Source organism: Oncorhynchus mykiss, chromosome 6 (genome assembly GCF_057628025.1).
Source record: "Oncorhynchus mykiss isolate SJ-2025 chromosome 6, ASM5762802v1, whole genome shotgun sequence".
NCBI classification, from domain to species: domain Eukaryota; kingdom Metazoa; phylum Chordata; class Actinopteri; order Salmoniformes; family Salmonidae; genus Oncorhynchus; species Oncorhynchus mykiss.
Genome location: NC_143027.1, coordinates 36,842,549 through 36,862,933, shown reverse-complemented (window position 1 = coordinate 36,862,933; position 20,385 = coordinate 36,842,549). Strand labels below are relative to the sequence as shown.

At 40.5% G+C, this 20,385-nt stretch overlaps 1 protein-coding gene across 1 annotated transcript in view; it reads left to right on the top strand.

Moving 5' to 3' along the window:
* The window catches only part of hk2 (hexokinase 2), a 59,982-nt gene that overhangs the window by 15,158 nt on the left and 24,439 nt on the right, over nt 1-20,385 (top strand). Inside the window, exons 2-6 of the mRNA XM_021606334.3 lie at nt 328-490; nt 14,119-14,267; nt 15,520-15,639; nt 15,775-15,870; nt 17,940-18,039. Coding sequence (XP_021462009.1) covers nt 328-490; nt 14,119-14,267; nt 15,520-15,639; nt 15,775-15,870; nt 17,940-18,039 — 628 coding nt within the window. The remainder of the gene's footprint in view (nt 1-327; nt 491-14,118; nt 14,268-15,519; nt 15,640-15,774; nt 15,871-17,939; nt 18,040-20,385) is intronic.

The following is a 20,385-nucleotide window of genomic DNA, read 5'->3' as shown; positions in this document are numbered from 1 at the left end:
TGCAAAGCTACTGATGTCGCTTCATGGCAACCCTCATGAGCATTGGATACTCATGCCAGAATAGAAGTCAGACGTAAATCGTAATCAATAGGGAATATTGGTTCATATTTAACCTAGCTTGCTGTCCAGGGAGTGCACTGGTACATCAAGCTGCATCATGCTACAGAATCAGGAGATCTGCTCCTACCCTATGACCCTTTCTGCATCAAACAAGGCTTACTCATCCATCTTCCTCTCTCGCTCGCTCCCTTTCCTAAGGTCAGTTGGATAAATACTTGTAGCACCTCCAGTTGCTAGCTTACTCTAGCTTACTCTCTTTTTCTCAAGGTGGATAAATACCTGTACCACCTGCGGTTATCAGACGAGAACCTGATGGACGTGTCGGTGAGATTCCGACGGGAGATGGACAAGGGTCTGGGCCGTGACTCCAGCCCCACGGCCGCTGTCAAGATGCTGCCCACGTTTGTGCGTTCCACCCCTGATGGGACAGGTGAGAGCATCGGGGGAGGGGGCTTGACTGACAGCTGTTGAGTGATTTTTATTTATTTAGATTGAGTTGTAAATAAAGATGCCAAACCCACCACTGGTGTGCGTTGCCTAAGAGCTCTATTTTCATGTCATCTGACCAAAGCACTGGCTGGAGTTTGAAAAACTGCATTGGGACTTGGATTGGAACTGACACTATGGTCAGATGATGTGAAATAGAGCTCTTCGGTCACGCACACCAATGGTGGGTTTGGTGTTGAAAAACAGAAGCATATGCAAAAAAGTACCTTGTACCTACGGTAAAATATGGTGGTGGATCTTTGATGTTATGGGTCAAGGGCATCGTGAACTTTGCTAAATAACCGGAACCTGTTTGCCTCTGCCAGGAGGCTGACACATGGCCGCAAGTTGATCTTCCAGCAAGACAACCCCAAGCACAAAGAAATGGTTAATTGACCACAAAATCAACCTTTTGCAATGGGCTTCTCAGTATTCAGATTTGAAAACCTGTGGTTTGAATTGAAGAGTGTTGGGGATGAATCAGAATAGTTGGGTAACATAGATGTTTTATTTTCATTATATGCTTGTGAGTTACTTCTCATTTAGAATGTATCTTGTTGTACTATAGTGGTGGCCATTTGCAGTTATCCTTTCTCTGTCCTGGGTTCAGTTACTTGGGGAGAGGTCAAGCTTGTCTTCATATGTAAACATATCTTTTATTAAACCATGTGAAGGGATGATTGAGGGGGAACCAATTATCTCTTGGCTCCACAATGTCTGTGTGCCAGTCACTGTGTCTCTGTGATCTTGTCCAGGAGGGGTGTATTTGATATATGCTAGTGGATGAGGTTTTGTTTTTGGTCCTGAGTGGTACCAAGAGCGAGATAAGAACATAGTTTAGGAGACAAAGCTGAACGATAATTTATAGCCAATGCTGTCTGGCTATGTGTGTCTTTGCTATAAAGGATCTCAGTTGCAATGTATAAGCACTCTCAGAGAATTCATTTATAGACACTGAATTGATCTGAGAGTCACAGGGTTGTGATGGCTCATAATAATTAAAGATGGACTTTATGATAACTCTGACTTGTGTGATCCATAAGTGTCCATAAGTGCAGATCAAGGATATCAAGGATCTGGAAAGATTCTGTATGGCGATACCTCCCAACGTGTTCTCCAATCTCATAAAATATTTGTGAAAAGGGCTCTGTCGTTATCCTCGCAAGGGAAGGTGCTAGAGTTTTGAAAACGGGCTTAACATTCATTTTGACCCCTCTGAGATGTGTTATATTACTTGTTAATTAAACAATCTCTTTCTCTGAGCAATTGCATTAGTATAATATAATTTTTTGGCACGTACAATGTAGCTCAGTATTAGTATAATTTATTTTGGTCTTATTTTCTTTTTTTGCTCATATTTATCAAGGGTGCCAATAATTATGGACCCCACTCAATTGGTATTGAGTGTATTTGAACTTCTGACCCACTGGGAATGTGATGAAAGAAATAAAAGCTGAAATAAATCATTCTCTCTCCTATTATTCTGACATTTCACATTCTTTAAATAAAGTGATCCTAACTGTCCTAAGACAGGGAATTTTTACTAGGATTAAGGTGTATGTAAACTTCCGACTTCAACTGTACATACACCTTAGCCAAATACTTTTAAACTCAGTTTCTCACAATTCCTGACATTTAAGCCTAGTAAAAATTCCCTATTTTAGGTCAGTATCACCACTTTATTTTAATAATAGTGATTTATTTCCGCTTTTATTTCTTTCATTTAAATCCCAGTGGGTCAGAAGTTTACATACCCTCAATTAGTATTTTGTAGCATTGCCTTTAAATTGTTTAACATGGGTCAAACGTTTCAGGTAGCCAGCCTTCCACAAGCTTCCCACAATAAATTGGGTGAATTTTGGCCCATTCCTCCTGAAGAGCTGGTGTAACGAAGTCCGGTTTGTAGGCCTCCTTGCTCGCACATGCTTTTTCAGTTCTGCCCACAAATATTCTATAGGATTGAGGCCATTCCAATACCTGGACTTTGTTGTACTTAAGCCATTTTGCCACAACTTTGGAAGTATGCTTGGTCATTGTTCATTTGGAAGACCCATTTGCGACCCAAGCTTTAACATCCTGACTGATGTCTTGAGATGTTGCTTCAATATATCCACATAATTTTTCTCCCTCATGATGCAATCTATTTTGTGAAGTGCACCAGTCCCTCCTGCAGCAAAGCACCCTCACAACATGATGCTGTCACCCCCGTGCTTCAGGTTGGGATGGTGTTCTTGAATTTCTGTTGACGAGAAATTTGTGGAGTGGTTGAAAAATGAGTTTTAATGATTCCAACCTAAGTGTATGTAAACTTCTGACTTCAACTGTATATATATATTTTTTATTTCACCTTTATTTAAGCAGGTATGCTTGTTGAGAACAAGTTCTCATTTGCATCTGCGACCTGGCCAAGATAAAGCAAAGCAGTTCGATGCGTACAACACAGATATACATTGTCTTCGGAAAGTATTCAGACCCCCCTGACTTTTTAATATATATATATATATATATTTAAAATATATATATATTGCTTTTTATCTTCATCTGTCTCCACACCATAATGATGAAGAAAAACTGTTTTTTTAAATTATTTTTTTTGCTAATTTGTTAAAAAAATAAATGAAATCACATTTACGTACGTATTCAGATCCTTAACTCAGTACTTTGTTGAAGCACCTTTGGCAGCAATTACAGCATCGTGTCTTCTTGGGTATGACGCTACAAGCTTGGCACACCTGCGTTTTGGGGAGATTCTCCAAAAGTATAGTATTGCCACAACAAGTATAGTATTGTCCTCTCAAGCTCTCAGGTTGGATGGGGAGTGTTGCTGCACAGTTGTTTTCAAGTCTCTCCAGAGATGTCCGATCGGGTTCAAGTCCGGGCTCAGACGTTGTCTTGGTTGTGTGCTTAGGGTCGGTGTCCTGTTAGAAGGTGAACTTTCTCCCCAGTCTGACGTCTTGAGTGCTCTGGAGCAGGGTTTCATCAAGGATCTCTCTGTTCATCTTTCCATCTCCTGACTATTCTCCCAGTCCCTGACAGTCCCTGCCTCTGAAAAACATCCCCACGGCATCATGCCGACACCACCATGCTTCACCGTAGGGATGATGCCATGTTTCCTCCAGATGTGATGCTTGCCATTTAGGCCCAAGGGTTCAGTCTTGGTTTCTTTTGTAAATCTAGGATAGGTTGAATGGGTGCGGATTGTGAACGTATTTTTTTCTTTTCACAGTGGCCGTTGTACTTGTTTAGGACACAATTAGTGGCTTGAAGTGTGCTTAAATATTTCAACTAGGGACAGTTCTGTAATTTGCTGAGATGAATAGGATGTCGGAGTTTTCTGATTGATTAACCCCTTTTAGATGTTTTATTAGGATGCCGATTAGCTGACGCCATCATGGCATCTAGTCTTCTTGGAGTCCGACTCATAACTAAAAAGACATTACAGACAAAAATACTTTACAAAAATATAATTTACATTCAATTACCAATTTTAGCTAATGAGAGTATGCTGGTGAAGAATGGCACATATAACATCTGAGCTCTGTTATAATATCCATCCACACTAGTGTACCACTAAGAAGGAAACTGTGAATTGGGCATGCACTCTACCAGTAGAGCTATGCTGCATGAACATTGTAATGTGAATCCTTGAGTAGTCCCAGCTGCGTTTTCCCAGAGTTACACCGGTGTTAGTGATTTGTGACCGGGGCAGGTGGTATATCCAAAAACACTCTGAGACTGGGGAAGGTGATTTATCATTCGTGACTGAAGAGGTGACCAGGCCAAACCTATTTGCCTAGCCTGTTGACTCGGGTCATTATTGGCACGTTAAACCCCAACCTAGCAGATAAGTGTCTATCCAACTGAACCACTTATCTCTCTCTCTCTTGCGCTCAACTCTCTCTCTCTGCCCCACTGTCTTTGTTCTCAAGTCATGGTTTTATTTTCTATCTATCTTTTCTATCTTAAGAAATGTTCCTTAAGTTGAGCCTGACCTTTTGATCAAGTATTCCGCAGTTTGAAAATGACATTCAAATTAAAAGGGCATTGAAATGTTAGGCTGGTCACCTAATGAATGTGACAGGATTCAAAACATATAGATTTTATACTTGTTTATTGAGTTGAATAAAACCTCTGCGTGTGATAATTAACATTTAGTTTGTCTGGTTGTTACGCATTAAAGAGGAATGTCAGTCCATTGAAAGATTCACCACTATCTCATGAAAATGTTAAAGATGACACACAGGATTAAACATACATTTTTTTTTTTGCATTGTAATTTCAGAATGTATAATATAGCTGCAGTACATTTCAGTAATTTAGCAGACGCTCTTATCCTAAGCGACGTACAGTTTGTGCATTCATCTTAAGATAGCTACGCGTCATCGTAAGTACATTTTCCCTCTAAGTAGTTATCAGCAAAGTCAGAGCTATTAGTAAGGGGGGGGGGGGAACATCAAGTGCGAGTGTTGGTTCACGAAAGGCATTTTATTTATTTTCTAGAAATGTTTTGGAGTTGCAAGGGGAATGATGGTGGAATGAGTGTTTCACAGTAATACTTAACCGCCAGTGTTGTGATTGGCTACGATATTTGCCTATTGATTTCTCCCGCCGGCTTCTGTTGTCAAAATGGGAAAGCTGTTCTGTTTTGACTTTGACTGTGTTGTCTAGTGGAAACCTGGGGTAAGCGGTCAATGTAGAAATCGCTTTGTCACTTCCTGGTTGCTAAAACTCTACAATGAAAAATACAAGCACTGATTAGTGTAGGGAGTCATTGTACCATCTAAACTGTTTTTAAAGCTGGTGGACCAAAACCGAAAGTAAAAGGCTCAAAATGCAAGTCTCCACTATGTTATGGGGAAGTGGGATGAGGAGGAGATTTTGTTATGATTGCAGCCTTGTGCTGTTGCAATTCAACTAGCTCCCACAGGGGAGAAATTCTGAGAAATCTGTAGCACATTTAAAGGCCATGGGTATGTTATTGGCAATAGGTGAAAAGACCAAACACTTTTCAAAGAGGAACGTGGTGGCAAGGGGTCTACTGCGTCATGGTCAGTCCTCTCAGTGGCTGTAATGATATACATTTTAGTCTCACCCGTGATTCTGCCCCCGTCCCAATTAGTCTAGAGGAGCCAGACCTTAGGTAATGCCACAAGATCTGGGTAGGATGTTAACTCCTCCCGGACTTTTAGAAATGGGGGGAGAGGGATCTCAGACAATTCTCCCAACAAATCAAGTTTGGGTAGGTGGGGCTTAAAATGCGGGCTGGAATTGTGCTCATGGAAAAGATTCCCCTCGTAAACAGGTGGACCAAATGCGGACGCAGATGGCTAGCTAGGCTTGTCAGGGAAGAAAGACTGTCAGTCTGCTCTGGATGAGGTGAGGAACATCTCCTTGTTATAATTATAGCACATAAATCATCATACCATTTCCAAATGTTAACTAACCTATACTAAAAGGGTCATATTAGATGACTGCAATGTTTTACAGGTTGCATTCTGGTAGCTAGCAACTTATGCTAGCTAGCTACCTAGCATTGTTAAGCCCATATTCCTCCAGCAAGCTAATAATAGCTTTATCTTGCTTACTAGCCCTTGGTAATGTATGTTTTTGTTATAAATTAGCCAGTTAGCTATCTCTACTACAGGCTAAACATTTCCCGTCATTGTAGTTATTCATGTTTCTGCTTGAATGCCCTGTTTGCATAAACCAATCACCCATGCATTCTACTGTAGCATGCTAGCAGATACCCAGTTAGCATTGGCTCAAATACCCAGTTAGCATAGACTTCCAGTTAGCATTGGCTCAAGAAAATACTTCTAACTTCCATCTTCCCAGACATAAAAATTGTATCCAAAATCCCAAAGTATGCCTTTAATTGGACACAAATTGAAAGGAACTTACCAAAACCAGCAGACGCATGACTCCATGAGATGAGTGACACCCCTGATCAAATTCAACATTTAGTAATGTAACGAGAACCGAGCGCATGTACAAAAATCCATACATTTTTGGGTGAAATTGAGTGAAGGTGTTTCTGTTTTCATCCTTTGTCGCCTGGTGCAGTCAAACTATTTATTCAACCTCAGTAGCATAACTCTGGATAGCTGGCGTTCTGTAAACAGTGAAAGGACATTTTCAGGCTGGATCTGACATTTTGAAACATATCTTGTTAAAACCTCTAGGGTATGTGGGATGCTAGCGTCCCACCTGGCCAACATCCGGTAAAATTGCAGAGCGTCAAAATCAAAATACAGGAATACACATAATAAGCATTCATAAAATATGCAAGTGTTATACATCGGCTTAAAGGTTAACTTGTTAATCCAGCTGCTGTGTCAGATTTCAAAAAGGCTTTACGGTGAAGCATACCATGCAATTATCTGAGGACAGCGGCCCGTGTACAAAAGCATACAAACATTTACCAGCAAAGTAGAGGAGTCACTAACGTCAAAAATATCGAAAAAAATAAATCACTTACCTTTGATGATCTTCATATGGTTGCACTCACAAGACTCCCAGTTACACAGTAAATATTTGTTTTGTTTGATGAAGTCCCTCTAATCCAATGGCTCCAAGGCTGTCACAACAGGCAGAAGAATACATACTAAAAGTACCGATTAAAGTTTATCGAAACATGTCAAACGATGTTTCTAATTAATCCTCAGGTTGTTTGTCTTTTTATAATCAATATTTCAACCAGGCAATGCAGTTTTCAATAGAATGGAAAAATAATAACGGAGCACGCCAAATCAGGTCTGCAAAGTTCCTCTGATGGCTGTTTACTCTTAGTTTTTAAAAATAAAACCCTGAAACCATGTCTAAAGTCTGACATCTAGTGGAAGCCATAGAAACTGCAATCTGATTTTATAACCCATTGGATTCTCTGTATTCATTGAGTTGAAAAACAGCCACATGAAAATAATTCCACTTCTTGGATGGATTTTTCTCAGGTTTTCGCCTGCCATATCAGTTATGTTATACTCTTTTATTTGAACAGTTTTGGAATCTTTAGAATGTTTTCTATCCAAATCTACCAATTATATGCATATCCTAGCTTCTGGGCCTGAGTAACAGGCAGTTTACTTTGGGCACGCTTTTCATCCGGAGGTGAAAATACTGCCCCCTACCCAAGAGGTTAAAAACTTCCTTTGCACAATATAACACCCCCACAACCGCCATCTTCATAGTCAGCATCACACTCTGGTTTGGTGCCTAATCTTCACAAACCAGGCCGGAAAGTAGTGCAGCCTCAACCCAGCAAGCGTGCACATTTTCTGACTTATGAAATTGAGTTAGGAGTATGTATTGTAGAGATTGTTTGCACATTGGCAAGATGTTACCTGGATGTAAGAATAACATTTTGATCCCTAGTCAATGTATGCCATTGGAGATCTGTAGCATCTCACCCTTGTTGACTTTGTAGAACAATTCAGTTGAGTGCATTTGTGGCACAACTTGGGTGTGAGTGGGGGCCGGCTGACTTGGGTCTGTTGTCATCCACATTACCATGGATGTAGATGAGTTGTCACAGCGGTGTAGTACTACTGTTATTGATTACTGCGTTGTTGGGAAAGAGTTGGCAAGAAAGGCATTTCACTGTACTTGTGCACGTGACAATAACTTCTTGAAAGCTGCCTTCATCTTCTCTGCATCCTACAGCAGTAGAGATGGAGAGGGAAGAGATTACAATTTGCATGCTGTGCTGGGTGCCATGGTGATGGTAGGCATCGCCATTGCTCCTCCAGGGGCTTCTGCTGCCACTGTATAGTAAGTGGTCTGTTTTCATTCTCAATCTGTCCCCTGGTGCAGTGGAAGAATTATTGTTCAGCCTCCGTAGCATGATTCTGGATAACTGGTTGTTCTGTAAAACATAAAAGGACATGTAGATGGGACAGTTTTCAGACTGGATCTGTCATTTTGAAATAAATCGTTCTGATTAAACACTGCATTTGCATACTATAACACCCCCACAACCTCCATCCTCATACTCCAGTGTTTTCCTCATACTCCAGTGTCTTCCATTAGCGCTGACTGCTGGCTAATCAGCAGGTTACCTTTTCCACTTCATATTAACTAGGCTACATTGCATTCGGAAAGTATTCAGAACTCTTGAGTTTTTCCACATTTTGTTACAGCTTTATTTTCAAATTGATGAGAAAAAAACAACTATTTATCAATCGACACACTACGCCATAATGACAAACAAAAACAGATTTGGAGACAACAACAAAAAAAGATCAAAAATATCAAAAGTAACAGTCAGTATCTGGTGTGGTCACCAGCTGCATTAAGTACTGCAGTGCATCTTCTCCTCATGGACTGCACCAGATTTGCCAGTTCTTGCTGTGAGATGTTACCCCACTCTTCCACCAAGGCACCTGCAAGTTCCCGGACATTTCTGGGGGGAATGGTCCTAGCCCTCACCCATGAGGGAGGAGGATGTCTTCCCTGTAATGCACAGCGTTGAGATTATCTGCAATGACAACAAGCTCAGTCCAATGATGCTGTGAAACGCTGCCCCAGACCATGACGGACCCTCCACCTCCAAATCGATCCCGCTCCAGAGTAAAGGCCTCGGTGTAACGCTCATTCCTTCGACGATAAATGCGAATCCGACCATCACCCCTGGTGAGACAAAACCGCGACTCCTCAGTGAAGAGCACTTTTTGCCAGTCCTGTCTGGTCCAGCGACGGAGGGTTTGTGCCCATAGGCAACATTGTTGCCGGTGATGTCTGGTGAGGACCTGTCTTACAACAGGCCTACAAGCCCTCAGTCCAGCCTCTCAGCCTGTTGCGGACAGTCTGAGCACTGATGAAGAGATCGTGCGTTCCTGGTGTAACTCGGGCAGTTGTTGTTGCCATCCTGTACCTGTCCCGCAGGTGTGATGTTTGGCTGTACCGATCCTGTACAGGTGTTGTTACATGTGGTCTGCCACTGCGAGAACAATCGGCTGTCCGTCCTGTCTCCCTGTAGCGCTGTCTTAGGCGTCTCACAGTACGGACATTGCAATTTATTGCCCTGGCCACATCTGCAGTCCTCATTCATGCCTCCTTGCAGCATGCCTAAGCACGTTCACGCAGATGAGCAGGGACCCTGGGCATCTTTCTTTTGGTGTTTTTCAGAGTCCGTAGAAAGGCCTCTTTAGTGTCCAAAATTTTCATAACTGTGACCTTAATTGCCTACCGTAAGTAGTAGAGGTCGACCGATTTAATCGGAATGGCCAATTTATATTGCAATCCATGAGGAGACTGCGTGGCAGGCTGACCACCTGTTACGCGAGTGCAGACAGCAAGGAGCCATGGTAAGTTGCTAGGTAGCATTAAACGTATCTTATAAAAAACAATCAATCTTAACTAGTGATTATGTTATCTATACATGGTTGACGATATTACCAGTTTAACTAGCTTTGCATATAATCAATGCGGTGCCTGAAATTGTCACTTTTCTTGCGTTCAGTGTATGCAGAGTCAGGGTACATGCAGCAGTTTGGGTCGACTGACTCGTTGCGAACTGTGTTAAAATCAGTGTTCATTCAGTATTATTGTAATTGTCATTAGATGTCTAGATCTATCTAAATCGGCCGATTAATCAGCACCGGCTTTTTTTGGTCCTCCAATAATTGGTATCGGCGTTGAAAAATCATAATCCGTCAACCTCTAGTCTGTAAGGTGTTAGTGTCTTAATGACCGTTACACAGGTGCATGTCCATGAATGGTTCATTGAACAAGCAATGGAAACAGTGTTTAAACCCTTTACAATGAAGGTCTGTGAAGCTATTTGGATTTTTACAAATGATCTTTGAAAGACAGGGTCCTGAAAAGGGACGTTTTTTTTTTTTGTTGCTGAGTTTATCTATCTCACTCACTACTGGTCAAGATTTTTAGAACACATACTCATTCAAAGGTGTTTATTTTTTTAAATTTTTTTTAAACTATTTTCTACATTGTAGAATAATAGTGAAGACATCAAAACAATGAAATAGCACATGGAATCATGTAGTTACCAAAGTGTTAAACAAATCAAAATATATTTGAGATTCTTAATGCTGGCGAGTTACTGCTGCCCTGATATCCACAACTTATTTCTGGCTGTATGTAATAACACAAACGTTCTGTGCTAATAATGTAAGAAATGACACACAAAAGCAAAATACTGTATAGCTGCTTAGGAGCAAGAAGCAGAGCTGCCATTTCTGTCTGTGCCATCTTACTTCATTATTCAATATTTTCGCTGTGAATTTAGATGTAATCAAGGCATTCTAATGTACCAAAGGCCGGCTACTCTATGCAATTGTGGAAAACACTGATATTTAGCATAACACTCTGGTCCACAGCCAGTCTGGGGAGCAGAGGTTAAAGCATTACATAACCAGGTTACTATAACAGCATGTACAGGCCCATACTGTTCCTAAACTCTCATCCAGTCTGAGGAGCATACACCACTTACAACAGCCAGTTATTACCCAGAGGTTATTACATGACACAGCCAGTTATTACTGAAACCCTCACCTCCAGGGTGTTGGTGTCGAGCTGACACGCTTACTGCACCGCATCATGAGACGTCCCCTCTGTGGGTTCCTGCAGTGTTGGGCATTATGCCTTCACCCCATAGAAAACGCCAGCAGAGCGAACCTGGGAGACAGTCAGGGGGGTCTGGGGTTAGATATGACCACACCAAATGGGTGTAGTAGTATGTACATATTGAACCTAAGGAGTAGCTAATGGTGTATTCTGTTTGCAACATCACTGGTCTGCTTTGCCATTTGATTCATTGGTCCTTTTTGGTCAGATTGTTGTAGATGAGAAAGTGATCTCAATGACTTATCCATTTTAAATAAAGGCAAAAAAAGGATCCCCTTCTGTGAAACATGAAGTAACTGTCACCCTGTCTGTAATTTTCTTCTTTGAAACACTTGACTAACATAAGTAGAATTAATTTATTCTGGGACCTCCTATATCCGTGCCTCAACATTTTATCTGCCTAAATCATATAGTTACATATAGAATTCCTGTTAATTGAATAGGATCTCTCTGGGCCTAGTCGTAAAGATTTGTCATTTCAATTTTTAACTTAGAACCACCCATCCCGGATCCGGTATATTTGTCATCAGCAACGCTGAATAACATAGCGCAACAGTCAAATAATATTACTAGAAAATATTAATATTCATGAAATCACAAGTGAAATATAGCGAAACACCGCTTAGCCTTTTGTTAATCACCCTGTCGTCTCAGATTTTGAAATTATGCTTTACAGCGAAAGCAATACAAGCGTTTCTAAGTTAATTGATAGTAAGCAAAACAATAAGTACACCTAGCATCGGGTAACTTGGTCACAAAAATCAGAAAAGCAATCAAATTAATAATTTACCTTTTGATCTTCGGATGTTTTCACTCACGAGACTCCCAGTTAGACAACAAATGTTCCTTTTGTGCCATAAAGATATATTTCTTATATCCAAATACCTTCCGTTAGTTTGGTGCGTTATGCCCAGAAATCCACCGGAAAGAGCGGTCACGACAAAGCAGACAAAAATTCAAAATTATATCCATAATGTACACAGAAACATGTCAAACGTTTTTTATAATCGATCCTCAAGGTTTTTTTTTCAAATATCTATTCGATAATACATCAACCGGGACAATTGGCTTTTCACTAGGACCAGGAGTAACAATGGCCTCTCTTTTGCACACAAATCACTGAGAGCCCCCACCTGTCTACTTACGCAATGTGGTCATTCACGCTCATTCTTCAAAATAAAATCCTGAAACTATGTCTAAAGGCTGATGACACCTTAGGGAAGCCATAGAAAAAGGACTCTGATTGATATCCCTTTCAATGGGCAATAGGGATGCATAGGAACACAGGGGTTTCAAAATATCAGTTCTGTTATACCCACAGACTATTTTTACAGTTTTGGAAACTTTAGAGTTTTCTATCCTAAACTGTCAATTATATGCATATTCTAGCATCTGGTCCTGAGAAATAGGCCGTTTACTTTGGGAACGTTATTTTTCCAAACATAAAAATAGTGCCCCCTAGCTTCAAGAGGTTGCTAATGCCTCTGACATGCGATAATGATACACAATGGTGTAGTAGCCTACAGTTTTCTTGACATTTTGTTTTAATTATTGTGACGGGCTCATGTTTTACTGGTACGGTGTACTCCACTATTTATTTTGCCGTACCGGCCCGCTTTACTTTCACCCCTGGAGAGAGAGATTAGTTTACTTGACTGTGTTGTGATGCAGCTGGTCCCAGATGAGAGGCCAGCTTAGGCTTCAGCTCCACCAGACACGGAGCCATAGTGCCAGACACATCCAACTGTGCCCCAAACACATGCTTGCTACCTTGGGGGAGAGGGAAGAGCCAGAGACTAGGGTTACTTAAACCTTCAATGGGGCATTCAAAGATATTTGGCTATTTTGGTACCATAGAATTAGAATGAATAGAACAGACATTACATTTCAAAGCCGATGTCTGGTGAGGGCTCTTGGGACTCGTATTTTGCTATTATTGTTGAGAGAGAAATGCCAGCAGCCATTGCAGCCTCGTTTGTTTGTACCACTGCAGGAGTCTCTGAGTCGGGTACTGTTATAACACCTACTGTAACTAGAACTGAGGGGTCACTTTTTTTTTTATAGGTGTTAAGTGTGTTTTGCTAAACCACCTGTGCAACTACTTGTTGAACACAATTGTTTTCATAAACCTTTCTGTAGACATTCCTTATCATTTCACTGTATTCCCTTCCCTGCTGTTTGTAAACCTATCTGAGGATGGCATGCTTTTAGACAGGGGACATGCAGGGGAACTTTGATCGGGCTCCAGACAGTGTCATCTCAAGCAGCCTGCCTCTCTGGCTTGTCAGGCTGGTGGGCAACCAGGGGCTGGAGCGGAGGCAAGAGAGCAGGGTTAGCCTCATCTTTACCCCACCTACTTTGTTCTAAGTATTGAAAATTAAACAAAACTGTAAATGCTAGATAACCTTGGCACTGGTTGGTTTCAAATACTACTAGTGTTAAAACTACTCTTCACAAAATAGTCATTAAATGCAGTCATTTAAGAACAACCTCTTATATCCATCTTGCTAGCTACTAGTTCCTCTGTTGTTGCTAAGGGGATGTTTATGGTAGGGCAATAAGCAGAAAAAGCAGCGATGTCAGAAAGCCGGTATTTCTAAAATTGTGTAAGTCTGGCTCGAGAGACTTGGCTTCAATCACATTCTTGCTGTTTGCGGTCATATCTGTTTGCAGCTATGTAGCTTTGATAGGCTGTGTTAGAAACACACACGCTTTTTATAAAAGAGCCCTATTTAATTAAAAATACCATTAGGGCTAGTTGTGCTACAGGCTATTTGGAGAACTTGTAGTATATTTAACTAGACAAACACCACATTCCCACTTAAATCTTTGATAGCATATATTTGTATTCTTTACCATCTCTATTGCAATTAACACTGTAGTGTGTGTGTGGTGTGAGTTTGCATTTTTTTTGTATTGCTTTTACAGCAAGTTGTGAAAAATACATGTTTTAGGGGCCAACCTTCAGTGTTTTTTTTTTTTATCCACCAGAAAAGGGAGACTTCCTGGCTCTAGATCTGGGTGGGACCAACTTTCGGGTCCTGCTGGTGAAAGTGTCTGACAATGGGAAGCAGAAGGTGGAGATGGAGAACCAGATCTATGCTATTCCTGAGGAGCTGATGAGGGGCAGCGGCTCAGAGGTGAGTGGGGGGGGAGTGGAGTGGACCATGTCCCTGACCCCAAAAAAATAATAGATTGGCCAACATTGTTAATGATTTTTTTCCATTCCATGTTTTAAATAAAATTAACTACAGTACCAGTCAAAAGCTTGGACACCTCTCCTCATTCATTTTTATACAAAAGATAGCCCTATTTGGTAAAAGACTAAGTCTATATTATGGCAAGAACAGTTCAAAGAAGCAAAAAGAAATGCAAGTCTATCATTACTTTAAGACATGACCCAATTGAGATGGTTTGGGATGAGTTGGACTGCAGAGTGAAGGAAAAGCAGCAATAAGCGCTCAGTATATGTGCAAACTCCTTCAAGATTGTTGGAAAATAATTCCAGGTGAAGCTGGTTGAGAATGCAAGCGTCCTCATTCAACATTGACTGGAGTGTTTCAAATAAAAGACAATAAATTGACAAAACTGATAAACTTGTTTACCAGACATCTTCTCTACCAGAAAATACATGATCTAAGACAATTGATAGTTGGTATTCAACATTCATTAAAGTAGGCCTTAATTTACTTTTGAAGAACTACTAAAATAGTGATTTTTGTCAGAGCATAGACAGCAGCTCTATAGAGATGAGTTGACTTGGAATGAAATGTCATCAAATAAAACAAATGTAATAAACACAATGGAATATGTTATTCAAATAATGTGAATAATAGTTGTGATAAGCAGTAATGGGCAGTCACTACCATCATGGGACTTTTTAATACTTGTTTAATTCTGTGTTACCCACATAATGCATAGTGCATTTCATGTTTTACACACAAAAAAAGCATCAATATCGTGATCATTTTTAAATAATTGAACCAAAACTGAACCGACCTCAAAAAGCATTAATCGCTCACCACTACTAGGGATGTATGCATGCAGGGTTGTGTTCAGTAGGCACAGAATTGAGAACTGAAAATAAAACAAATGTTTTGATATTCGACAAGCACGACCTCCTCCGTTTCAAACCGTTTTCTCCTGTTTCGTGCCTGTTTTGATGTTCTTAAGGTTGTCAGATTTATCTCAGGGGTGTTCAATAGGGGTTGTGGTTGGTAAGGGCTATAAAGTAATATTTGTAATATTTTACCGTAACATTATAATTTTGCTATTATACAAAATAAATGGGGTTGGAAAAATAACTAATCCAATGAGCTGAAGGGTTTTCTAGCACATTGACCAGTTTGCTGCTTTATGTTAAAACCGAACACCCCTCTGTTTCTCCCTAAGCTCTTCGACCACATTGCTGAGTGTCTAGCTAACTTCCTGGAGAAGCTGGGAATAAAGAATCAGAAGCTTCCTCTGGGCTTTACCTTCTCCTTCCCCTGCCAGCAAACCAAACTGGATGAGGTGAGGAATAAGAAGGGTGACCATTTTTTGAAGACCGCATTGGAAAGTTAAAGGGAAAAAAGTCACTGATTTTCAGAATGCTCCAGAAGTTTTCATTGCCTGTGTGTGTGGCCGTTTGTGTGCGTCTACATGCAGAGTATTCTGGTGTCCTGGACCAAGGGCTTCAAGTCACACGGGGTGGAAGGGAGAGACGTGGTCAGCCTTCTGAGGAAAGCCATCAAAAAGAGAGGGGTGAGTCAGTAGAAAGTTCATAGGCCAAGGTTATGCACTGAGTAGCCATTGCAGTAGCAGATCAAATCATTTCTGGACTTCTAGGAGCTTTCTAGATATTGTGTGCTACACATCATTTGACCCACTAAGGTTAAGCGGAAAGTTTAGCATGAAGTCGTCAGACCAGCACTATTATGGCTAACTTAAACAGTGTTTATTCAAGTTTAGAAAGATGCCATCGTACTCAACCCACTTGGTGGGGGTTTAGAAGTTATTCATTGGTGCCTAAAACCGGTCCCAATAAGAGATGCACCCACACAAATTATTTTTATAACACAATAGGCAAATAACCCAAGTTTCTTCTGTGTGATTTTAAAAACAATTCTATATTTATATTTAATAACAACAGGCAGGGGAACCACATTACACACAGAATGTGAGTTTGTCTGTTCCCATGCTTGCTGTTTTCACAAAGAAAATCCATAAATGTTTTTACCCATTTTTGTATGCGACCATTAAGTTTAACTCTTCATATTGAGCTTTACAGTAGTTCTCCTGAGGGTGTATTCAAAACAAGTAGTTGTAGCCCACTTTTTTGCTTTATTGATGTCATCTGTTTTGTGTGCCTCACAATAAACCACAGTGGGAGCATACAATACAAGAGTTACACAACACTCATTCCTTTAGAATGTTTTCTTTGGATGTGCATATCTTTTCTTTTTTTCCTTGTGTACAAAAGTCTGAATTTGTGACAAAAGCTGTTGTTCAGAGCCAGTCTGCTTAGTCATACATGAAGGGGCATAAATGGGCTGGGGAATTATGGGGCGGCGGGGCGGGGGGGGGGGGGGGGGGGGGGTACATTTACAGTAACATTTTGGAAATGTACATTTTCATGAAAAATTATGGGAATGCACCTGGAGTGTATAGAGAGCTGTTTGAGGCCCTAGAGATGCAGAGTGTGCTATTTGTCAGCCAAGCTATTCAGTATACATTTCTGTTTGTTTGTTGTTTGTCTGATGATGAACCAGTCACTTGCTTATTTTACCTTTATTTAACTAGGCAAGTAAGTTAAGAACAAATTCTTATTTTCAATGACGGCCTAGGAACAGTGGGTTAACTTCCTGTTCAGGGGCAGAACGACAGATTTGTACCTTGTCAGCTCGGGGGTTTGAACTTGCAACCTTCCGGTTACTTAGTCTACACTATGCTTGGCGGGGAAAATAGGGTTGGAGTGTTCTTGTGCTTTGCTCTTGTCCTGACCGCTGCCCTGATCTATAATGGAATTACTGTGTTTTCGTCCTTCCAAGGAAAGCACCAAATTATATTTGAATAGGTCATCATTATATTGTGTACTGTCAGTCATGGATTTCGAAACTAACACAAGTTGATTTCTTAAGCAATATTTGCTGAAACACAGCTGCTTTCCCAGCATGTAGCAGAAGGACCAGCTCTGTCAGAGACCTCTGGGTTGAACTAGCAAGCTGCTCACTCTCAAATGCAACCCAGAGGTTCACATTGTGTTGTTTTGACAACATGTTGTGTCACCGTTTTCATTTAGATTTCAGTGTCAATTCAGGGCAGAGGCTAGTTTCCCCTGCTCTGCAAGGGCTATGGAACATTAATGCTGCTTTGTGACATATGTTGTTGGGATTAGAGAGTTGCTGGACAGGGTCCGGACCTATTCTGTTGCACTTGTAACTTTTCTTCATTAATGTATGAAGTGAAACTCTTGAGAGATGCCTTTTTGTTAACTAAATCAAGTGTTAAATGAGGTGAAAAGGAGACTAGGAAGCCCCCCCAAAATATAAAACAGATTATATTGGCTGCTTATAACATCGGAGTAGGACTGCTGATTTTTTTAGGATCAGTTTAGCCTTTTAGGTCATAATGAATAAGATTACATGGACAGAAGGGACCTGATCCTAGAGCAGCACTACTACTTTGAGACGCTTTCTGAATACGGGCCCTGATCACACCCTGCATCTTGACTTGTTTCTCATAGGAGTTGCATCATGCGTAATGGTTTCAGTCACGGCATGCTGGCCAAGGGAGTCACTTGTTAATTACGGCATGTTTCTATCTTTCCTAAGGACTTTGACATTGACATTGTGGCTGTAATCAACGACACTGTGGGCACAATGATGACTTGTGGATACGACGACCATCACTGTGAAATAGGCCTCATTGTCGGTGAGTCCCTCTCCATCCTAACCTATATGGGGATTAGTTGGATTTTCTGTGATTTTGTGTAATCCAACACAATGCTCTCGATCTAAGTGTTTTGAGCGAGGTACTGAGCACTCCATCATGAATGCAATCCATACACAATCAATAGGACTGACTTCCAATGTTCTGGCTCCCTATTTCCTCACCATAGAATTACATACAGAACACATAATTATTATAGGATCTCTTGGTGCTCACTTTCACAATGTTTTGATGTTTATGAAAATGTATTTGCTGAGAGGCCTCCATTGTGTGAATACAGTCCATACATGCACTCTCCTCCATATGTATTTGGATAGTGAAGCACTTTGGAGGCTCTATTTCAGAATTTTGTATTTCAGATCAAATATTTCATATGAGGAAACAGTACATAATGTGGATGAATTATCTTGGCAAAGGAGAAATGCTCACTAACAGGGATGTAAACCCTTTTATTTGAGGGTTTTTTCATACATATGTTTTACTGTTTAGAAATGAAATTCCTCTGTAGCTGTTTGTAGCACATGACTCTTGCAATGTCAGGATAGTGGTTTTGATTCCTGGGACCCCCCCCTCCCCCCAAATACGTAAAGAATGTATGCACGCATGACTGTAAGTCGCTTCTGCGAAATGGCTATTATATTATTTATATCAGTCAGCCTTAGGTCATTAATATGGTCGAATCCGGAAACTATCATCTCAAAAACAAAACTTTATTCTTTCAGTGAAATACGGAACCGTTACGTATTTTATCTAACGGGTGGCATCCATAAGTCTAAATATTCCTGTTACATTGCACAACCTTCAATGTTTTGTCATAATTACTTAATGTTGGCAAATTAGTTCGCAATGAGCCAGCCGGCCCAAACTGTTGCATATACCCTGACTGTACGTGCAATGAACGCAAGAGAAGTGACACAATTTCACCTGGTTAATATTGCCTGCTAACCTGGATTTCTTTTAGCTAAATATGCAGGTTTAAAAATATATACTTCTGTGTATTGATTTTAAGAAAGGCGTTGATGTTTATGGTTAGGTACACGTTGGCGCAACGACAGTCCTTTTTCGCGAATGCGCACCACATCGATTATATGCAACGCAGGACACGCTAGATAAACTAGTAATATCATCAACCATGTGTAGTTAAAACTAGTGATTATGATTGATTGTTTTTTATAAGATAAGTTTAATGCTAGCTAGCAACTTACCTTGGCTTCTTACTGCATTCATGTAACAGGCAGGCTCCTTGTGAGGCTGGTGGTTAGAGCGTTGGACTAGTTAACCGTAAGGTTGCAAGATTGAATCCCTCAGCTGACAAGGTGAAAATCTGTCGTTCTGCCCCTGAACAAGGCAGTTAACCCATCGTTCCTACGCCTTCATTGAAAATAAGAATGTGTTCTTAACTTCTTATGGTATAGGGGACGCTTGCGTCCCACTTGGAAAAAACCCCAGGGAAAATGCAGCGCGGCAAATTCAAATAATGATTTAAAATCAAACATTCATTAAATCACATATGTAAGATACTCAATTAAAGCTACACTCGTTGTGAATCCAGCCAACATGTCAGATTTTAAAAAGGTTTTCAGCGAAAGCATTAAGAAGCTATTATCTGTTGATAGCACAATGTCAATAAACAGGGTAGCATATTTCAAACCTGCAGGCGCTACACAAAACGCTGAAATAAAATATAAAACATGCATTACCTTTGACGAGCTTCTTTTGTTGGCACTCCAATATGTCCCATAAACATCACAATTGGTCCTTTTTTTTAGTACCTAGTTGGCCCTACTTCTTCATTGCACAAAGGAATAACCTCAACCAAATTCCAAAGACTGGTGACATCCAGTGGAAGCGGTAGGAACTGAAAACAGTTCCTAAGAAATATAATTTGCCAATGAGAACTCACTGAACAGACAGAAACCTAAAACAAAAAGAATGGTCAGTCCTCGGGGTTTTGCCTGCTACATATGTTCTGTTATACTCACAGACATGATTCAAACAGTTTTAGAAACTACAGAGTGTTTTCTATCCAAATCTACTAATAATATGCATATCTTATATTCTTGGCATGAATAGCAGGAAGTTGAAATTGGGCATGCTATTTATCCAAAAGTGAAAATGCTGCCCCCTATACCTTAAGAAGTTAACTAACTTGCCTAGTTAAATAAAGGTGTTTAAAAATAAATAAATACAAAATCGACGTCCAAAAATACTGATTTCCGATTGTTATGAAATCCTGAAATCAGCCCTAATTAATTGGTCGACCTCTACTACATAAAGCTTGTGACTCTTCAAACTCGTTGGAAGCATTTGCAGTTTGATTTTGTTGTG